The sequence below is a fragment of the Lipotes vexillifer genome, unplaced genomic scaffold, assembly GCF_000442215.2.
Source record: "Lipotes vexillifer unplaced genomic scaffold, Lipotes_vexillifer_v1.1 scaffold532, whole genome shotgun sequence".
Classification (NCBI taxonomy): domain Eukaryota; kingdom Metazoa; phylum Chordata; class Mammalia; order Artiodactyla; family Lipotidae; genus Lipotes; species Lipotes vexillifer.
This window is the reverse complement of record NW_006798027.1, coordinates 541,135-561,992: the sequence shown is the minus strand read 5'-3', so window position 1 is coordinate 561,992 and position 20,858 is coordinate 541,135. Positions and strand designations below refer to the sequence as shown.

The 20,858-nt window shown below is 37.6% G+C and overlaps 1 protein-coding gene across 2 annotated transcripts in view; it reads left to right on the top strand.

Moving 5' to 3' along the window:
* BTBD1 (BTB domain containing 1) overlaps positions 1–20,409 on the top strand; it is a 47,464-nt gene extending 27,055 nt beyond the window's left edge. The window contains exons 5-8 of one of the 2 annotated variants that reach the window (XM_007470062.1): positions 8,730–8,922; positions 15,448–15,535; positions 19,209–19,355; positions 19,865–20,409. In XM_007470062.1, coding sequence (XP_007470124.1) covers positions 8,730–8,922; positions 15,448–15,535; positions 19,209–19,355; positions 19,865–20,023 — 587 coding nt within the window. In that variant the 3' untranslated portion in view covers positions 20,024–20,409. The remainder of the gene's footprint in view (positions 1–8,729; positions 8,923–15,447; positions 15,536–19,208; positions 19,356–19,864) is intronic. The other variant, XM_007470061.1, reaches the window with a different exon arrangement.
* Positions 20,410–20,858: the final 449 nt, after the last annotated feature.

Sequence of the window (20,858 nt, the reverse complement as noted above, 5' to 3'; positions counted from 1 at the left end):
TTGTGTGTGGCTTCTTTCTCTTCACATTATGTCTGTTAGATTCATCTGTGTGGTTGTGTGTGGCAGTAGCTCATTCTTTTTCATTGCTGTGTAATCTGTTGAATGGATGTGCCATGATTTCTTTATCCATTTTACTGTTGTTGGACATTTGGGTTGTTTGTTTGGGGCCATTAAGAACATTGTTATACCTCTCACTTGGTGTACATATGTGAACATTTCTGTTGAGCAGGTGGCAGTGCAATTGCAAAGTCATAGAGTATACATATGTTCAGCATTGGTAGATCCTACCAAATAGTTGCCCAGTGTAGTTGTAATAGTTCACACTCAGCTGCCAAACTAAGAGAGTTAAGAGTTCATTCCAGTTGCCTCACATCCTCTCCATTATATGTATATAATCTGACAAAAGACTTGTATCCAGAATATATTATAGAAACATATAATGTATATACTTATAGCTAATACCCCAGTCTGTGGATTGTCTTTTCATTATCTTAATGCTGTCTTTTGATAAATAGAAGGTCTTAATTTTAATGAATTAACTTATCAGTCTTTTCCTTTAAGGTGAAGGCTTTTTATGTCTTAAGAAATTTTGCCTGCCTCAGGGTCATGAAAATATTCTCTTAGGTTTTCTTCTAGGAACTTTATTGTTTTACATTTAACTTTTTGGTCTGTAATCCAGTTGGGTTTTTATTTTTTGTGGTGTTTTTTTCACACATGTGTATGGTGTGAGGTAGAGGTCAAGGTTCATTTTTTTTCCCCACATGACTATGTATTAAAAACTATCCTTGCCCCCATACACAGCAGTGCTAACTTCGTTGTAAATCAGGTGACTGTATATGAATGAATCTATTTCTGGAGTGTTTAGTCTGCTCTAGTGTTATATTTGTGCATCCTTGAACCAATTCTGTGGAGTTTTCATTTCTGTAGTTTTAAACTGAATCTTGAAATCTGGTGGTGAAAATCCTCTAGCTTTGTTCTTCTGGATTACCTTGGCTATTCTTGGTCTTTTGTGTTGGTAGTTTCATATACCTAAATGTTTTAATCAGCTTGTCAGTTTCCACCAAAAAAAGTCATGGGATTCTGATTGGAATTGCATTGACACCATAGATTGGTGTGGAGATAATTGACATTTTTATAATATTGAGTCTTCCAATCAATGAACATTGATTTAAGTCTTTTTAAAATTTCTCTTAGTAATACTTTGAGTTTTCTGGTAGAGATCTTGCATATTTTTTGGTAGGTTTATTCCTTATATATTTTACTTCTTAAATATTACTACAATGATTAGTTTTTTAATTTCCATGTCCTAACTGATTGATTGCCAGTATATAGAAATACAGTTGATTTTTCCTGTATTGACCTTGTATCTAGTGATCTTGCTAAATTTATAAATTCTGATAATTATTTGTAGATCATTGTGCATTGTCTACATGTACAGTCATGTGATCTGCAAACAATAATAATTCTATTTCTTCCTTTCTAATCCTTAGACATTTCTTTTTCTTGCCTTATTGTATGACCTAGGACCTTGAGCATATTAAGAAGTATGGATAGTGAACATCCTTGCATTATTCTAGTCTTAGGCAGAAAGCTTTCAGTATTTCCCCATAGAGTATGCTTGCTGTAAATTTTTTGTAGATACTCTTTATTGGATTAAGGCAGTTTCCTTCTATTACTAGTCTTGTAAGAGTTTTATCATGAATTTTACCAAATGTTTCTCTTCTTTTGAGATAATGATACAGTTTTCCCCTTTGTTCTCTTAGTATAGCTTAATATAGCATTGATTGATTTTCCAAGTTAAAACTTTGGTTTCCTTACATAAACCAGACTTGGTTGTCATGCATTATTCTTTTTATATATTACTAGATCCAATTTGCCAGATTTAAAAAATATTTTTAGGACTACTTCATGAGAGAAATTAGGCTATAATTTTTCCTTTCTTGTAATGAAATTGTCAGATTTTTTTTTTTTTTTTGAAATTGTCAGATTTTGATTATCAAGGTTATGCTGGTCTCATACAAAAGTTAGGAATATTTCTTTTTTCTGTATTCAAGAGTTTATGTAAAATTAGTGCTATTTTTCCTTAAATGCTTAGGGGGGAATTCACCAGTGAAGCTGTCTGGATCTAGTGTTTTCTTTGTGGAAGATTTTTAATTAGAGATTCAATTTCTTGAGTAGAGTAGGACTTTTCACATTTTCTTTCTTTTTGTAACAGTTGCATCTAGACCTTTAATTTGTTAACATGAATTGCATAACATCCTTTTATCATCTGTGTGTTTGTGAAATCTAAATTTTGTCCGCAGTTTCATTTCTGATATTGGTATCTTGGGCCTTTAATCGGCCTTGCCTAGGAGTTTATGCATTTTATTAATTTTTTTCCAAGAACTAACTTCTGGCTTTATTAATTTTCTCTATTGTGTATGTGTTTTCCATTTCATTGATTTCTGCTTTTTTCTTTATTATTTCCTTCCTTTAATTTTAATTTGCTGGGGGTTATTTACTTAGTCATTATGACTTTTTTAGATAAATACTCAAAACAGCGACTTTCAACTTTATTTTTTTGTGTGTATACTTAAGTAAGTCTATAGTTTTCCCTCTAAGCATCCTTTTCTCCCAAGATTTTTTTTTTTTTTTTTTTTTTTTTCCTGTACGCGGGCCTCTCACTTCTGTGGCGTCTCCCGTTGTGGAGCACAGGCTCCAGATGTGCAGGCTCAGCGGCCACGGCTCACGGGCCCAGCTGCTCTGCGGCATGTGGGATCTTTCCGGACCGGGGCACGAACCCGTGTCCCCTGCATCGGCAGGCAGATTCTTAACCACTGTGCCACCAGGTTAAGCCCATCCCCACAAGTTTTGATATGTTGTATTTTCATTGTCATTCAATAAAAAATATTTTCTAATTTTCATGGTAATTTTTTTCTTGACCCATGGGCTATTAAGTATATAGCTTAATTTTCAAATATTTGGGAATTTTTCTCCCTAGCTTTAAGACAGAAATTTCTGTTTAATTCTTTAGTCTCTTAGCAGCGCCTTTCTGCCTGGTGTTTTGGTCTCATAGTTTTCTCTTGCTTGTGCATAGCTTAGGAATTGACAAATACTTTTTTTTAATTTTATTTTTGTCTGTGTTGGGCCTTTGTTGGGTCTTTGTTGCTGTGCGCAGGCTTTTCTCTGGTTGCGGCCAGCGGGGCCTACTCATCATCGCGGTGCGTGGGCTTCTCATTGTGGTGGCTTCTCTTGTTGCGGAGCACAGGCTCTAGGTGCATGGGCTTCAGTAGTTGCAGCACAGGGGCTCGGTAGTTGTGGCACACGGGCTTAGTTGCTCCACGGCATGTGGGATCTTCCCAGACCAGGGGTCGAACCTGTGTCCCCTGTATTGGCAGGCAGATTCTTAACCACTGCGCCACCAGGGAAGCCCAGGAGTTGACAAATACTTCAAGGAGAAATTATGCACAAAATGTTGGTCTTGTTTGTCTATTAAGTATTCTCTTCCAGATCATTGTCTGGCTGCCTTGGTAGCTTTGAATTACAGTTTTTGTCTCTTCAGTCAGTTGAGGACTACCACAATTTCTAGGTTGCCAGTTTCTGCGTGGCATTTATGCCCTGTGAAGCAAATCAGCAAATATCCCAAGGGGAAAAGTGGTGACAGATATAGGGCTTCATCTCAATACATTTCCCTTCTCAAGCACTGACTGCCTCAGTTGTTCTCTGTTAACATGAAATAGCTATTTTATGTACTGTTTCATGTATAGTTGTTCTCTGACATAGGCTCTTCCATCTTACAGACTTCTTAATATTTTTATGTAAGTCAGATAATGTTTCTTTTTTTGCTGTTATGTATGTTCTTTTCTGTTATGCTTATTATTTCTGTATTATATTTTTCAAAGATGTTTTAGGGAGAGCTCCCTTTATGTTCTCTGTTTTGCTGTTGAGTGTGTGTGTGTGTGTGTGTGTGTGTGTTTTCTGTCTAGAGATTAGGAAATAATAAATTGTGCATTTACTTTTTCCCCTCCAATTTTCTTAATTCATTTCATAAAACGATATTTATTGACCTTCCCTATTGAAGATAAGAATGTTAGCCTGGTGTTCCATCCTTTCAACCTGTCCAGCATACTTTATGGTAACTGATTATACACCCACATAACATACTACAAAAACACAACTGTATTAGACTTAATTATAGGTTGTATTGGATTTAGTGTTTATCACCAGTTCTTTTATGATACACCTTCTTGAATTCTTTACTTTGATTCACTCATTTGTTGAGTTTATTCTTGATTACTTTCTTTAAATAGGTATATGGTATATATGGGATATATCTGAGAACGTTTTTCATGATCTGAAGACTTCTTTTTTCAACTAAGGAAATTTTATAATACAGGCATACCTTGGTGATATTGTGTGTTCCAGACCACAACAATAAATTGAATATCGGAATAAAGTGAGCCATACAAATTTTTTGGTTTCCCAATGCATATAAAAGTTATGTTTACACTATATTATAGTCTGTTAAGTGCAATAGCATTATGTCTAAAAAAAACAAGGTACATACCTTAATTTAAAAAGACTGTATTGCTAAAGAATGCTAACATCTGAGGCTTCAGCAAGTCCTAATCTTTTTGCTGGTGGAGGGTCTTGCCTCGATGTTGACGGCTGCTGACAGGTCAGGGTGGTGGTTGTTGAAGATTAATATGGCTGTGGCAACTTCTTTCTTTTTTTTTATTTTCATTTTTTTTTCATTTTTGGCTGCGTTGGGTCTTCACTGCTGTGCATGGGCTTTCTCTAGTTGTGGTGAGCAGGGGCTACTCTTTGTTGCAGTGCACAGGCTTCTCATTGCGGTGGCTTCTCTTGTTGCGGAGCATGGGCTCTAGGTGCGCAGGCTTCAGTAGTTGTGGCACGCGGGCTCAGTAGTGGCGGCACGCGGGCTTCAGTAGTTGTGGCGCACGGGCTTATTTGCTCCGCAGCATGTGGGATCTTCCCGGACCAGGGCTCAAACCCGTGTCCCCTGCATTGGTAGGCGGATTCTTAACCACTGCGCCACCAGGGAAGTCCTGTGGCAATTTCTTAAGATAATAATGAAGTTCGCCACAGTGATTGACTCTTTCAGGAAACATTTCTCTGTAGCAGGCAATGCTGTTTGATAGCATTTTACCCACAGTAAAACTTCTTTCAAAATTGGAGTTAGTCCTCTTTCACCCTGCCACTGCTTTATCAGTTAAGTTTATGTAATATTGTAAATCCTTTGTTGTCATGTCAACAGTCTTCACAGCATCTTCAACAGGAGGAGATTCTGTCTCAAGAAACCACTTTCTTTGCTCATCTGTAGAAGCAACTCCTCATCTGTTCAAGTTTTATCATGAGGTTGCAGCAATTCAGTCATATCTTCAGGCTCCACTTCTAATTTTAGTTCTCTTGCTATTTCCACCACATCTGCAGTTACTTCCTCCACTGAAGTCTTTGAACCCCTCAAAGTCAAGCATGAAGGTTACAGTTTACTTCCTCCAAACTCTCTTTAATATTGATATTTTGAACTCGTTCCATGAAATATGGATGTTCTTAATGGCATCTAGAATGGTGACTCCTTTCCAGGTTTTCAGTTTACTTTGCCCAGATGCATCAGAGGAATCACTACTCTCTGTGGTAGCTATAGCCTTACAAAATGTTCTTCTTAAATAATAAGGCTTGAAAGTCTAAATTACTCTTTGATCCATGGGCTATGGAATGGATGTTCTGTCAGCAATCATGAAAACAACTGTACATCTTCATGAGTGCTCTTGGATGACCAGGTACATTGTCAAGGAACAATATTTTGAAAGGAATCTTTTTTTGTGAGCAGTTGGTCTTAACAGTGGGCTTAAAATATTCAGTATACCATGTTGTCAACAAATGTGCTGTCATCCAGGCTTTTTTGTTCCATTTATAACACAGGGTAGATTTAGCATAATTCTAAAGGGCCCTAGGATTTCCAGAATGATGAATGAGCATTGGCTTCAACTTAAAGTCACCAGCTGCATTAGCCCCTAACAAGAGTGTCAGGCTGTCCTTTGAAGCTTTAAAGCCGGGCATTGACTTCTCTCTAACTATCAAAGTCCTAGATGGCATCTTCTTCCACTAGAAGGCTATTTGTCTACACTGAATTATCTGTTGTTTTGTGCAGCCACCTTCATTAATGATCTTAGCCAGATCTTCTGGATAACCTGCTGCAGCTTCTACGTCAGCACTTGCTGCTTCCCCTTGCACTTTTACATCACGGAGGCAGCCTCTTTCCTTAAACCTCCTGGACCCCCTTTTGCTAGCTTCAGACTTTTCTTCTGTAGCCTCCTCATCTCTTTCAGCCTTCATAGAATTGAAGAGAGTTAGGGCCTTGCTCTGGATTAGTCTTTGTCTTAAGGGAATGTTGTGGCTGGTTTGATCTTCTATCCAAACCACTCAGACTTTCTCCATATCAGCATTAAGCCTGTTTCGCTTTCTTATTATTTGTGTGTTCACTGGAGTAGAACTTTTAATTTCCTTCAGGAACTCTTCCTTTGCATTCACAACTTGGCTACTCTTTGGTGCAAGAGACCTAGCTTTTGACATGCCTTCTTACTCAGCATAATCATTTCTGCTTTTGATTTAAAGGGAGAGATGTTCGACTGTTCTTTCACTTGAACACTTAAGAGGCCACTATAGGGCTGTTGGTTTCTCTTTTTTTGTAAATTTATTTATTTTATTTTTGGCTGCATTGGGTCTTCATTGCTGCACGCGGGCTTTCTCTAGTTGCGGCGAGCAGGGGCTACTCTTCATTGCGCTGCACGGGCTTCTCATTGTGGTGGCTTTTCTTGTTGAGAAGCACGGGCTCTAGGTGCGTGGGCTTCAGTAGTTGTGGCACGTGGGCTCAGTAGTTGTAGCTTGCGGGCTCTAGAGTACAGGCTCAGTAGTTGTGGTGCAGGGCTTAGTTGCTTCGTGGTATGTGGTATGTGGGATCTTCCCGGACCAGGGCTCAAACCTGTGTCCCCTGCATTGGCAGGCAGATTCTTAACCACTGTGCCAGTAGGGAAGCCCAACTATAGGGTTGTTAATTGGCCCAATTTCAATACTGTTGTGTCTCAGGAGGAGACAGAGAGAGATGGGGAACAGCTGATCAGTGGAGCAGTCAGAATACACACAACATTTATGCAGATACCTGCATAACTTAATTGTTCGCTGTCTTATGGGTGTGGTTCATGGGGCTCAAAACTATTACAGTAGTAACATCAGAGGTCACTGATCATAGATCATAACAAGTATAGTCAAATGAAAAAGTTTAAACTATTGAGAGAATTACCAAAATGTGACACAGAGACACAAAGTGAGTAAATGCAGTTGAAAAATGACAGCAACAGACTTGTTGATGCAGGGTTGCCACAAACTTTCAATTTGTAAAAAATGTATCTGCGAAGCATAATAAAGCGAGGTATACCTGTAGTCTTGAATTATTGCATCATCCTATTTCTTACTGTTAGTTCTTCAGGAACACTAGTTACCTGTATGTTGGTCTCTGCTTTTTATCATCCATTTTAATCACCTTAAACATTTTAATTCTTTTGTCTTATTTGTCATCTGAGAAAGATACATGAGTTTTCACCCCCATCTCTCTTCTGATCTTATGCAGTTCCAGTTACGTTCTTTTCTTTTTTTTCTCTCTAAAATGCATGTTTTAAGTTTGTAATTGTATTTTTTCTTCTTTACAGTCTTTACTTATCCAGAGATTGCACATGAATCATGGGGCCAGGTCTGGCAGGTTGATATATTTTGTGTGTGATATTCTAAAAATTTATATTACAAATTAGGGCATTTTACATTAAAATCTGATTTATAGTTTCTTAAACCAAATTTCTAGTGTTTTGCAGTCTCTTATTTATATTGTTTTTACCAGCCTTGGAAGGAATCTCCTGGCGTCTTTTATGAGGAATAGCATTTATTCCTGGTTAAATTTAAGCTGTTTGGAATTTTCTCTTCCCAGAAACAGTGAATGAGAAAACTATAGCATGTGATATGCTGCTTCCACAGCTCTTCCAATCTTAGCTCCTGACCTCTGCTAATTTCAAAATCCCACACTGAAAGCACTGTGCCATCTATTTCTACCTCTAAATATTCCATTGTTTGATTACAGCCTCAGACAGATGGGGAATGGAGAGGTGACGATAGCTCTGGCTGCCACTGTAAGCACTTCTCCAACTCTCCTCTTTCTGGGAAACAGAACACTCAGGGCAAATGGATAGAGAAATCCAGGGATCTTTCTGTGATCTCAGGGTTTCATCTAAGCTTTGATTTATTAATGATTTTAACACTTACATATTAGGTTAACCTCAGATGAATTTAGTAAAACTTTAAAATTAAATATATGCTAAAATTAGGGGCTTCCCTGGTGGCGCAGTGGTTGAGAGTCCGCCTGCCGATGCAGGGGACACGGGTTCGTGCCCCGGTCCGGGAAGATCCCACATGCCGCGGAGCGGCTGGGCCCGTGAGCCATGGCCGCTGAGCCTGCGCGTCCGGAGCCTGTGCTCCACAACGGGAGAGGCCACAACAGTGAGAGGCCTGCGTAACACACACACACACACACACACACACACACACACACACGCTAAAATTATATATACTCATTGTTACTTTACATCTTTCACATTTGAATTCACATTATCTTGGGGAGAATTACAAAGTTAGGAATTGCAGTGAAGTTACTTTTATTGAGGTTTATGTTTTTATTTCTACAGGTCCTGCTCAGTCTGGAATTCTGTCAGATCGTGAAGTGGTAAACCTCTTTCTTCATTTTACTGTCAATCCTAAGCCCCGAGTTGAATACATTGATCGACCAAGATGCTGCCTCAGAGGAAAGGAATGCTGCATCAATAGATTCCAGCAAGTAGAGAGCCGGTGGGGTTACAGTGGAACGAGTGATCGAATCAGGTATCTGCATATTGTAGATTTGGGGGTGGGGTGGGGTGGGGCAGCGGCTCACATTTGGCTTTTATGTTCATATTGTGGGAGATAATTAACCACATTTTATTTTATACTTTGTTTAATACATTTCTAACTTTTGATACAACAGTCAAGAAGTCAGTGAGTCTTACTGGTCTCTCCACTGAATTATGAGTGAGGGAATCTCTTAGGAAACAAGTAGAGTAAGAAAGGATTGACTTGGGCCTTCTATTTTGTGAGTTTTGTTTGGATTGCCACTGCTGGTGAGCTGAAGTCTAGACCTTAATTGATCAAACATTATTTTTACAGCCTTAGGGCTATAACATTTAATCTTACTTGGTTTAGTGTGAGATTTTTATTTGCATAGATGTTGCATGGAAAATATCTCAGTATACATTTGTAACAACTTTGGGAGAATTTTTTTTTAATTTTAAAAGATGCATGCATATAATCCTTTTGGAATTTATATTTGCTCTACCGTGTTTCTTTAGGTTAAATGTCAAAATAGAATATTTACCTGTTTTCATAAAACATGCCTTTTGAATTTTCATTAATATTAATAGCACTTTGGTATAAAACTAGAAACTAACAAGAAGTTTGTTTAAAACTAGAACTCCAAGAGGGAGAGGACTCTTACAAATATTGGGTTAAAATGGAAATAAAAATGCATTTGTAGACTATTTAGTAATAATTCACAATGAGAATACTATATGTGAGAGCTTAGGGGATGAGGCCAAAGTGTCACACAGAGAATTAGCAATAATTAACTACTTTTATTAAATAAATTAGAGTAGAAATAAATGATTTCAGCATTAACCCAAGAAGCTAGAAAATGAATAGCAAAAGAACCATATGAAAAGAGAAAGGAAATAGGTAAATGTAGAAATTAATGAACTAAAAATAGTAGGATTGTTAAATATAAGCTGGTTCCTGAAAAAGACCAATAAAATAAGCAAACCTTGGGCAAAGGTAATAAAACATACTTACATCTACAAATAATGGAATATAATAATATACTGAGGAAATTTTAATTTTAATTCTGGGTTTACTCTGTGCTAATAAATTGAACATCTTGATGGAATGGATCATTTTATAGGCAAATATAAATTATCAAAATTGACTGAAGAAGAAAGCCTGAATAGACCAATTACCATGGAAGAAATTAAAAGTTATCAAAGAACTGTCCCTTCACAAGGTGGTTTTGACAGGTGAGTTTTATCAAACATTCAGGGAACAGGTTGTTTCATTGAACATTAAAAGAAGAAAATACTTTTTGGTTAAGTACTGAAAGAAGCATAATCCTTATACAGGAATCTGACAAGGCAAAAAATTTTCTAGGTCAATCTCACTTATATAGAAAAGAAATAAAATAGCATTTTGAATCTAGCAGTACCTTAAAAGAATAATACTATAACAGCAAATAGATGTAAATCAACTATAGTCCAATTTTTTAAAAAAGTGATAAATTAGGGTCGGAAAAATACATCCAGTGGAGATAAATATGTAAGATCCATGCTCTGACATCTTAAGTTTAGTTCTAAAGCTATAAAGTTACAGAAATTGAAAAGTTTATCACATGAAAAGTACACATACTGCTCAGGAGGAAGGGTGGCTGTTTCAGATACAGAGACTTTAGAGAAGTTTCTCCTGTGGTTTCTTAGAAAGGGGACACTGAGCAGCAGTGCAATGAACATCATTTAAAATAACATCCATCCAACTGAGTTTTGTAAGGCTATTCCTAATAACGTCCATCAATGCAAAAGGAGTGCAAAAAAAAAAAAGGCAGATAAGAGTTTGTTTGGAGATTGAAAGAATGGCGCAAAACTATGAAATATATTACTATAATTCACCACAGTAGCAGATCAAAGAAAAAAAATTTATTTTGATAGATGTCAAAAAGACTTGATAAAATTTTACCCTCGATCCAGATATAACCATTAATAGGCTAGGTCTAGAAGAATACTTCTTTAACATGATGGGCTATTTTTGCTGTTTTTCAGTAGTGTTCTTAAAACTCTGATGGATGTACGTATAAAGATAAAGAAATATAGGTAATTAATACAACGTTGTAAATCAACTATACTTCAATATAAACAAAAAAGAAAAATTGGAGAGGAAGAGGTGTTTTTCATTTTTTGCAGATAACATCTATATTAGTAGTTCTTCGCTCCATCAGACCTAGTTCTCCCTTTTTTGTAATATTTTGTATTCCCCCTTTATTAACCTTAAATGAAATTCATAGATAATGTGTTTCATTTTTTTTAAATGATATAATGGCCTAGTTGTAATGTAAAGGACAGTAAATGTAACTGATAGTAAAATCAAATGTGTACTTCAATATGTAGACACTTGGGCAGCACCGGAAGACAAACAAGCAATCAGAGATAGTACCTGTATGCACCAGCACACTCAGACAGCTGTAGGTGCAGGGAACAGGTGTATTATACTCATGTCCCAAATACTATGAGCAGCACTGCTGCCAATTTTGTCATTTTCTTTAAAAGTTTCAACTAAAGCAAACTATGGTCCATCCTGTTTATCCAGTTTCCATATTTGAGAACTCATTTACTCGCTAGAATTTATTTGTAACCCCCAAATCAATACCAGCAGTGCTTTCTTAGTCATTCACAGGAAAGATTTTAGTTGCCTGGGAGCATGCTCCTGTGTGAGATCAAACAAGGGGGATGCTCTACCTTCTTATTTTCAGCGCTCATACAGAGATGGAGATGGTAGGGGGCAGTGCAGTGCAGGACACTACAGCTCTGTGGCCATTGGACAGTTTGAATCCCATCTCTGGCATCTGTTAGTAGGGTGGCCTCAGGCAGGTCACTTAACACTCCTTAATTCCATTTCTCTTTTGTGAAACACAGAAAATGGAATATACTAGAATGAGTCGTTCTTAGGATTTAAGATTATAATCCACGAGTGGTGTGTGAGTGTGTGTGAGTGTGTGTGTGTACACATTCCCCCTAAGAGCAGTGGTTTAGTATTTGCTAATTCTGTGTTTGCACCAACTATAAAATATAACTACCACAAATAATGAGAAATGACTGTATAATATTTCCTCGATTTGTATAGTAGTCACCTCTTATAAAAGTCAGTGAATATTAAAATTGCTGTAAAAATCTTGGTTTATTAATAAAAAGGGATTAAGTTCAAGTCTCATAGTTAAAAACAAGTTTTTCATCTACATGAATTCTGACAGGACACTTGAAAGTTGGTTGGGATTCTTTGTTTTGGGAGACTTTCCTAAGTATTGCAGTGAATCTGGTGTCCCTGGCTCCCTGTCAGTGGTGCTTCATATCCTTTGTGAAAACAGAGCCTGCCTCCTTGGGCACAGAACTCCTTTTGAGAACAACTAGTCCACTCAGACAGCCTCAGGATCAGTAAAAATGTATTAGAACCAATAAAGAGTAGTGGTAACTTATAAAACGTATGTGCAAAAACCAGTGATGTTCCTGTGTCATTAAAATTCATTTACAGAGGTGGGTGGTGTTGATGGTTAACAACAGTGTGAATTACTTAATGCCACTGAATGGTGCACTTTAAAATGCTTAAGATGGTACATTTTGTTATATATTTTGCCACAATAAAAAAATTTTAGGACATTCCCTAGCAGTCCAGTGGTTAGGACTTGGCACTTTCAGGGTGGTGGCCCGGGTTCAATGCCTGGTCGGGGAACTAAGATCCCACAAGCCATGCGATGCAGCAAAAAAAAAAAAAAGTTAATGTTTGAATTTTCAGTTAAAATGGTGAGTAAAAACAGATCCCACTTGCAATAGTAACAAATAACATAAAGTAGCAGGGGTAAATCCTTTAGGAAATGTACAGTATGGTATCTTTATAAAGAATTGGAGAACTTCGACTAGAATCAGACAGTGTCTTTCCAAACTAAACTTTCTGAGTTAGGCAGTTCCTTGTAGAAGTCACATGTTTTTGGTAGGGAGGAGTGGGTTGGCAAAATTATTCTAAAATTAATCTGCAAAAGTAAAGGTTTCTTTTTTAAAAGAGTGGTATTAATCAAATATGAAAAATATTGTAAAGCTGTAAGAGAATGTTGTACGGAACATACTACAGAGTTCAGAAACCAACCTAATGTAAATGAACATTTAGAATGTGAGGAAGGATTAACCACTGGGAAAATAAAGTTAGATCTTTACTGATCTTTACCAATATTTGTATAAATTAAAATTTTAACATTAAAAAAAAAGGAAACAGTGAAGGTGCTGGAACAGAATGTTTATTTATTATGAGGATGAGATAGGCCTCTGAACTTGGCATAGATCATAATTTGACTACAAATAATTCAAAATGTTACATCCAAAACCACCATAAAGTTAAAAGATAAATGACAAATAGGAAAGTTTTTGTAATGGATGTTACTGACAAAGCATATAATAACTATATAACATGGTCTTTCGAATCCACATGAAAAAGACACTCATCAGCAGAGAAAAATGAGAAAAGAACGTGAGTGGGTTTTTCATTAAAGAGAAAATCCAGTAGATATTAAGCATATGAGCAAATGTGTTAACTCAGTAATCAAATATAAACAGAATTTGTCAGTCATCAGTTTCTCAACAGCAAAAAGAAATGAAGATACTTGTGAGATAGAAATGATCTTCATTCCTTGTTGGGTGTAAGGTTTTATAATCTTCCCAGAAAGCAATTTGATAAAGTTCATCTAACGCCTTAAGAATATGCCTTTCAGGGCTTCCCTGGTGGCGCAGTGCTTGAGAGTCCGCCTGCCGATGCAGGAGACGCGGGTTCGTGCCCCGTTTCGGGAAGATCCCACATGCCGCGGAGCGGCTGGGCCCGTGAGCCATGGCCACTGAGCCTGCGCGTCCGGAGCCTGTGCTCCGCAAATGGGAGAGGCCACAACAGTGAGAGGCCCGCATAACCCAAAAAAAAAAAAAAAAAAAAAAAAAAAAGAATATGCCTTTCATTTTCCCCAGAAAATCTACTTCCAGGAATTTATTCTAGGAAATAATGAAGGCACTGTGAAATGATTTAGCTATAAGATTGTTCATCATGGCATTGTTGTCTAATAACAAAAACTGCAAATAACCTAGATTATTTAACAAGTAGGAATTGTTTAAATATAATGAATCAGTAGTAGTTTTTTACCTTTTTACATGAAGTTACAAAAATATATATATTCTGACATGGTTTTTTAAAATAATACATATATGTTCATAGAAAAAAGTCTGTTTTTCTGTTGTTTAAAAACAGAACTAAAAGTCTGAAAAGGAAGTGCACCAAACTGAAAATGAAGTTATCTCTAGATGGTAGATTTAGAGATGCTTTAAATTTTTCCTCTTGTTTGCTTAGCTGCATTTTCTGACTTTTTTTAAACAGAGAATATATTGCTTTTTTATAATAAAAATTATAAATAATATATTTTAAAAATTTTAACGTGATCCTCATACTGGAAGTTTAACATAGTGATTAAGAGTGTGACCTTTTGATCCATGCAGACCTGGGGTTGTGTCCCATCTCTGCTACACATTTTGATCCAGGCAAGTTAATTTCTCTAAATCTCAGTTTCTTCAGCTATAAAAACAGGATGATAAAAATCATACTGTGTTACTTAGTTTATAGAGCTGTTATGATGACTAAAGGAAATAATTCATGTAAAGAACTGAAGCTTGGTGCCTGGCACAGGAAGTGCTCATAAAGTGGCAATGTTATGGTAGTAATAATAATAAAATTTGTTACTTCAGTTCTTAAAGTATGAAATGTTGAGGATAACTGCTTTATATTATAGATTATCTCTTATTATACAGTTATTTAATGCCATTTGTGCTTGATGCTAGTTTTTATACATTTATAACATGGAGTAAGGTGGGTCTGTTTCTTAACTATGGTGACTAAACTGGATCTGCTAATTGTTCTAGTGTGAAATCTCATTCTGATCTACCTGTGTAACTTAGGTCCTGTCCCCAGACCTCCACCACCAATTCTGTTACAGCAGCCTGCTTCCTTCACAACTCTTATCACAATTTATAATTAATGATTTATCCTTTTGTTATTTATTATCAGTGTCCTCCATTAGGCCATAAGTGCAGTAGGGGCAGAGACTGTCTTGTTGACCATTATTTCCCCAGTGCTAGGCCCAATAAATACTCATCGAGCTGAAGAATTGTCAGAGTTTGGGATGCTGCACATCAGGTCTGATGGCTGACACATCTCTGTTCATGAAGGAGATGTGCAGACAGATTTGGACTAAAATTATCATCACAACAAAAGTAGGTATTTAGGTTAAATAAATTGCTTGGCTCAAAAATGCACAGTACAGAAAACAGATTCTACTTAAGTTCCCAATAAGTTACTCTAGCAAGAGTTTTTTGGTAAGCAGATGACATTTCCAAGGATGTTTAATTTTTGATAGTTTTCTTTATTTATGAGCAAAATTAGATGTTCTGAGTAACACTTAAAAAATGTATAAGCCTTTGGAGTATGAATGCTTACTGAATTATGTATGTTATTTTATATTTGGCCTCATTCTCTCAGGTTCACAGTTAATAGAAGAATCTCTATAGTCGGATTTGGTTTATATGGATCTATTCATGGTCCCACGGATTATCAAGTGAATATACAGGTACACTTTTTTTTGCCCACTGTATACCATCTGAAATATATAACAAGTGTCATTTTATGATAAAATATTGTTTCGAACGTAAGGTAGATAGCCAGTGGGAAGCAGCCGCATGGCACAGGGAAACCGGCTCGGTTCTTTGTGGCTGTCTGGAGGGGTGGGATAGGGAGGGTGGGAGGGAGGGAGACAAAGAGGGAAGAGATATGGGAACATATATATATGTATAACTGACTCACTCTGTTATAAAGCAGAAACTAACACACCATTGTAAAGCAATTATACCCCAATAAAGATGTTAAAAAAAAAAAAAAAAGGAAACCTGGATAGAAAAAAAAAAAAAAAAATATTGTTTCGGCAAAATCCAAATTTCAGTATAATTATCACAGGCATCAGAAAGCCTATTAGTATTTTAAGCCTAGAGGGTTCCATTTTACAATTGATCTAAAAAGTGTAGTTTCAGAAAATTGAGGTCCTGGGGTCCTTAACAGAAGCATTAACATACAAGGAGCTCTCCTTTGTCCAGGAAACCCTTCTATTAGTTCTTCCTGCTGTGCACTGACTGTCTAAAAACACCCACCTGCTTTTTTCATGGTACTTTGAACTCTAGGGCTTGAGACTGTCTAATTTCCTATAACTACTGGTAACACCTCTGATTTCTGATTGTCTGACCATACCCTGCCCCATTCTTAGGTCTGCTCCACCTCAGTTCTTTCACATATGACACGATTACTTAATCTCGAAGAAAGTGAAGCACCTCTCTCCTTCCGTTCCAGTCAACCAGTGTTCTCCACACTTTTGATTGCACATCCCAGTTAGTGAAATTATTTTTGAAACACATCTACATTGTACTTTTATTTACTATACACATATACCTATGCAATACTATACTTATATTATACATAAATTAAAACACAAAAAATAGAAATGAAAAAAGGAAGTAAACAATGTTTCAGACTTCTTTCAGCTGAAAAAACTGCACTCTCTAAAATGTTAATTAATATACTATTTTTAATAGTAAAAACATTGGTGAACTTAGTGATCAAAATGCATCATTGACTTTCAAGATACACAACAATTCAAAGATCTGGTCTGGTCCAGGGACTTACCTGGTGGCACAGTGGTTAAGAATCTGCCTGCCAGTGCAGGGAACACGGGTTCGAGCCCTGGTCCAGGAAGATCCCACATGCCGCAGAGCAACTAAGTCTTTGTGGCACAACTACTGAGCCTGCATGCCACAACTACTGAAGCCCTTGTGCTTAGAGCCCGTGTTCCACAGCAAAGACAAGCCACCGCAATGAGTAGCCCGCGTACTGCAACGAAGAGTAGCCCCCGCTCGCCACAACTATAGAAAGCCCGTGTGCAGCAAGGAGGACCCTACGCAGACAAAAATAAAGATCTGGTCTGATGACAGCCAAAAAAGATACTTTATTACCTCACAAAGACACCTTGTTCCAAATGGAAGAATTGCTTTATTGGCTGTGCTAATGAAATCATGCTCATTTTTAAATTCTGTCCACTAACGTTTATAGTGAAATTCAGCTATAAATTAAATCATTCATGTCAATTCGTTGCTCTTATAAACCAAAGCCACTGAGATTGTTTATTTGAAAGATTTTAAAGGTTAGGAAATTTTGTTCCTATAATTTTTAATGCCAAAAAACCACAGCAGACCTCTCAGGGGTATAAAAGATTTTCATGATCACTCCCTGTTTTACCTTTTTTTTTTTTTGCGGCACGCGGGCCTCTCACTGTTGTGGCCTCTACCGTTGCGGAGCACAGGCTCCGGACGCGCAGGCTCAGCGGCCATGGCTCACGGGCCCAGCCGCTCCGCGGCATGTGGGATCTTCCCGGACCAGGGCACGAACCCGTATCCCCTGCATCGGCAGGCGGACTCTCAACCACTGTGCCACCAGGGAAGCCCCTGTTTTACTTTATATATTGTTAAGATCCTATCCATAGGATCCATAAGCCCCCTTAAGCAGGCTGTATAGTCTGCAGGCCTGGAAGGAGTGAGGGCCCCACAGTCATTCTCTTCAATTGTGGAACCCCTGGCTTCCTTCAGTGCCCCTCCCATATTACATGAGACACCAGATTCCTTGTGTACAGTCTGAGGGAGGGCATCGGGGTTATGGGTATATTAAAATGATATAAAATGAATAGAAGTAGGACTTCTCTTTATTTTCTTCTACCCGGTGGCTAGTCCCATGCACCCTCTAGATAACACTACCAGATAGACCTACCTGGGTTTGAATCTCAGCTCTACCGTCTCAAGGGTGTGTCTGTGGGCAAATTAGGTAACCTCTCTGAGCCCCAGTGTCCTTGTTTACTTTGACAGTAGTGGTACCTCCATTATGTTTTTGTGAGCAACGGTTGAGATGATGCATGTAAAGTGTTTGGAACATAGTCTGTTGCTGTCGTTGTTGCTGTAGTTTTATAATTTGAGTCTCACAATAGCCTTAGGAAGAAGGCAAACAAGTTTTTTTCCCAAATTAAAAGATAAAACTGAGGCTCGGAGAAGTGGTTTACTCTAGATTACACTGCCACAACGAAATCCTGTCTTACTACTTTTCCAGGGCACCATCATGTCTTTTTTTTTTAATTGAACTGTGATATACTGTAGTCCCTCAGTATCTTCAGGGGATTGGTTCTAGGACCCCTTGTGGATACCAGAATCCATGGATGCTCAAAGCCCCTTATATAAAATGACGTAATACAGTCAGTCCTCCACATCCACAGGTTCTGCAGCCGTGTATACAGGGGGCTGACTGTACATACAGAAAAGTAGACATAAGTGGTACGTATGGCTCCCTTTTCATAAACTGTGAACACACTTGTGTAACCAGCAGCCTGATTAAGGAACAGGGTATTACAGCACCCCAGACATCCCCTTGTGATCTTTTCTGGTCACTATCCTGCCTGAGGTGGCCACTGTCCTAATCTCTCGCTGCATGTCCTGGTTCAGCCTGTTTTACTATTACCATTTTTACCTGATGTATGCAGAAAGATGGCTTTATGAGCCTTGGCCTCCACACATACTGTTCCCTTGCATGAAGAGTTTTCTCTTTAACCTGGTAACCTCTGAGTTGAGCTTTTAAAACTCTCTTCTGTGGAGCCTCCCCCCTTCCTGACGAAATCAGTTTTCCTCCCCTCCTCCTCTTCATCTTATGCATAGCTCTCTACTGCAGGTGCTATACTGAATTGTCATTGTTTACTTGTCTTCTCTAATGACTAGAAGCTCCTTGAGGGTGTCCCTCGGTGCCTGGCACAGGTTATGGAACTAAATCGAAAAGACGGAATTTTCATATTTTATCCACATAGGAATTGCTACAGGAATTTCCCAGCAACAAGACATAGGCTAGCAAGGAGTAAAGGCTCATTTCCCTCAGGTGTCTAAAATCCACACAGTCTAAAACACCAGTTCCCAAGCCATGTGTCTTCTTTAGAAGCTCCTCTCTCCTGCAGCCAAAGCCCAGTTATCTGACATCCTCCCCATCCTTACTGCAGTGAATGCATTTTCTGACAGCGTGTTTAAAGCCATCTTTAGTGGTTAGAGACAGTAGAGAAAAATTACAGCAGAGAGATGTAGTAGTCTATTCTGCTGTGCCTAAGGGCTTCATACTCTCTTCTACGAAACTTTGTTTTAACTTAAATTTAATTTTTCTTTTAAAAATTACAGATCATTGAATATGAAAAAAAACAAACCCTGGGACAAAATGATACTGGATTTAGTTGTGATGGGACTGCTAACACATTCAGGGTCATGTTCAAAGAACCCATAGAGATCCTACCCAACGTGTGCTACACAGCATGTGCAACACTCAAAGTAAGAGTCTTCCCGAATGTTCCAGGTGGTGAGCTGGCGGGGCCCACGGTTTCCTCTTGCATGTTATAGAGAGCGTGTTTCAGTAGAAGCTGAGAGTCACTAACAGTACAGCCTTGTCGGAAGCAGAGAAGGTAGGAAGGTGGGAGCTAAAATATTCCACTGCTTTGAGAAGAGCAGTGCCTCTCAGCAGAGCTCTGCTCTGAAAGAAACAGTTCTTCATAAGAAATAGCCTTTTGTTTGAGTAGGAGATTGTAAGTTTGACAGAAGATAAAATAAAACAATTATTTCCTTAAAACCATTTCACTGTCCTCTAATAGCTGAGCTCTACATTCATTATTTTTAGTCATTAATTAGCTTGTAGCAAAAACTACCTTTTTTCTTAAATGACTTGGCATAAATTTTTATACAAGAGCCATAACGAAATACAGTAGATCGGTAATATAATTAAAATACCACATTAAATTGCTTACTAAATGAAAATTACTAATGAACCTTTTGTTCTCATTTAGGGTCCAGATTCCCACTATGGCACAAAAGGACTGAAGAAAGTAGTGCATGAAACACCTACTGCTAGCAAGACTGTTTTTTTCTTTTTTAGTTCCCCTGGCAATAATAATGGCACTTCAATAGAAGATGGACAAATACCAGAAATAATATTTTATACATAATTCAGCATTATAATACATACTGGCTAAATAGTACCATACAGTCTAGTCTCAAAGGCATAAAAAACTGGCCACAGAAAAGAGTTTGCGTGTTATGAATATAACTGTAAGATAAGAGACATTTTAGTTTCTTAGAAAAGATAGATAAGTGTTGACTTAAATCTCTGCATGATTTAAAGGGAGATTTTCCATTTTCTTATAACCTTAGGGGAAAAAAGAACCGGTTTAATTGTTTAAAAAAAACAGCTATTTCAGCTTTATCTTGCATAATTTCATAGATTAGCTGACTCATGATCTTTCAGCAGTTTTATAACTGAAAGATTCTTGTTTTATATAGCTGGTTTGTTTTTTTTCCTGTTTTAACTGTTTTGAAGGTTACATGAAATGAGGTGGGTCAGTATTCCTACAGAATTCCTATTAACTCAAATAACTAATTTCAGAAAATGAAGAAAACTGACCTCATCTTTGGAGTTTCTAACTATCTGGTGGTTAGCATTTGCAATATTGCTAGAAATAGGCTTAACAAATGCCAAAGGAAATCTTCAGTGCATTTACAGAAAAGGATATTTTATAATAGTATAATACGTTACATAGTACAGCTTTAAACGATAAATGAAATTTGTACGAATTCACAATAATGTGATATAAACAAAGGATCTAAAGGTGTACTCCGAGACTGGCTTCTTTATCACTAAGCTGCACCACTGTACGTGTCTCTCTCTGGGGTGGATGCAGTTGAGTTTTCCCAAGTTTGAGATGATGGCGGTGGTGCTGATGGTGGCGGAGTAAACAGACATCAGTTCAGCTCTGTGGCGATAATCTTAACACAGCAAGAACT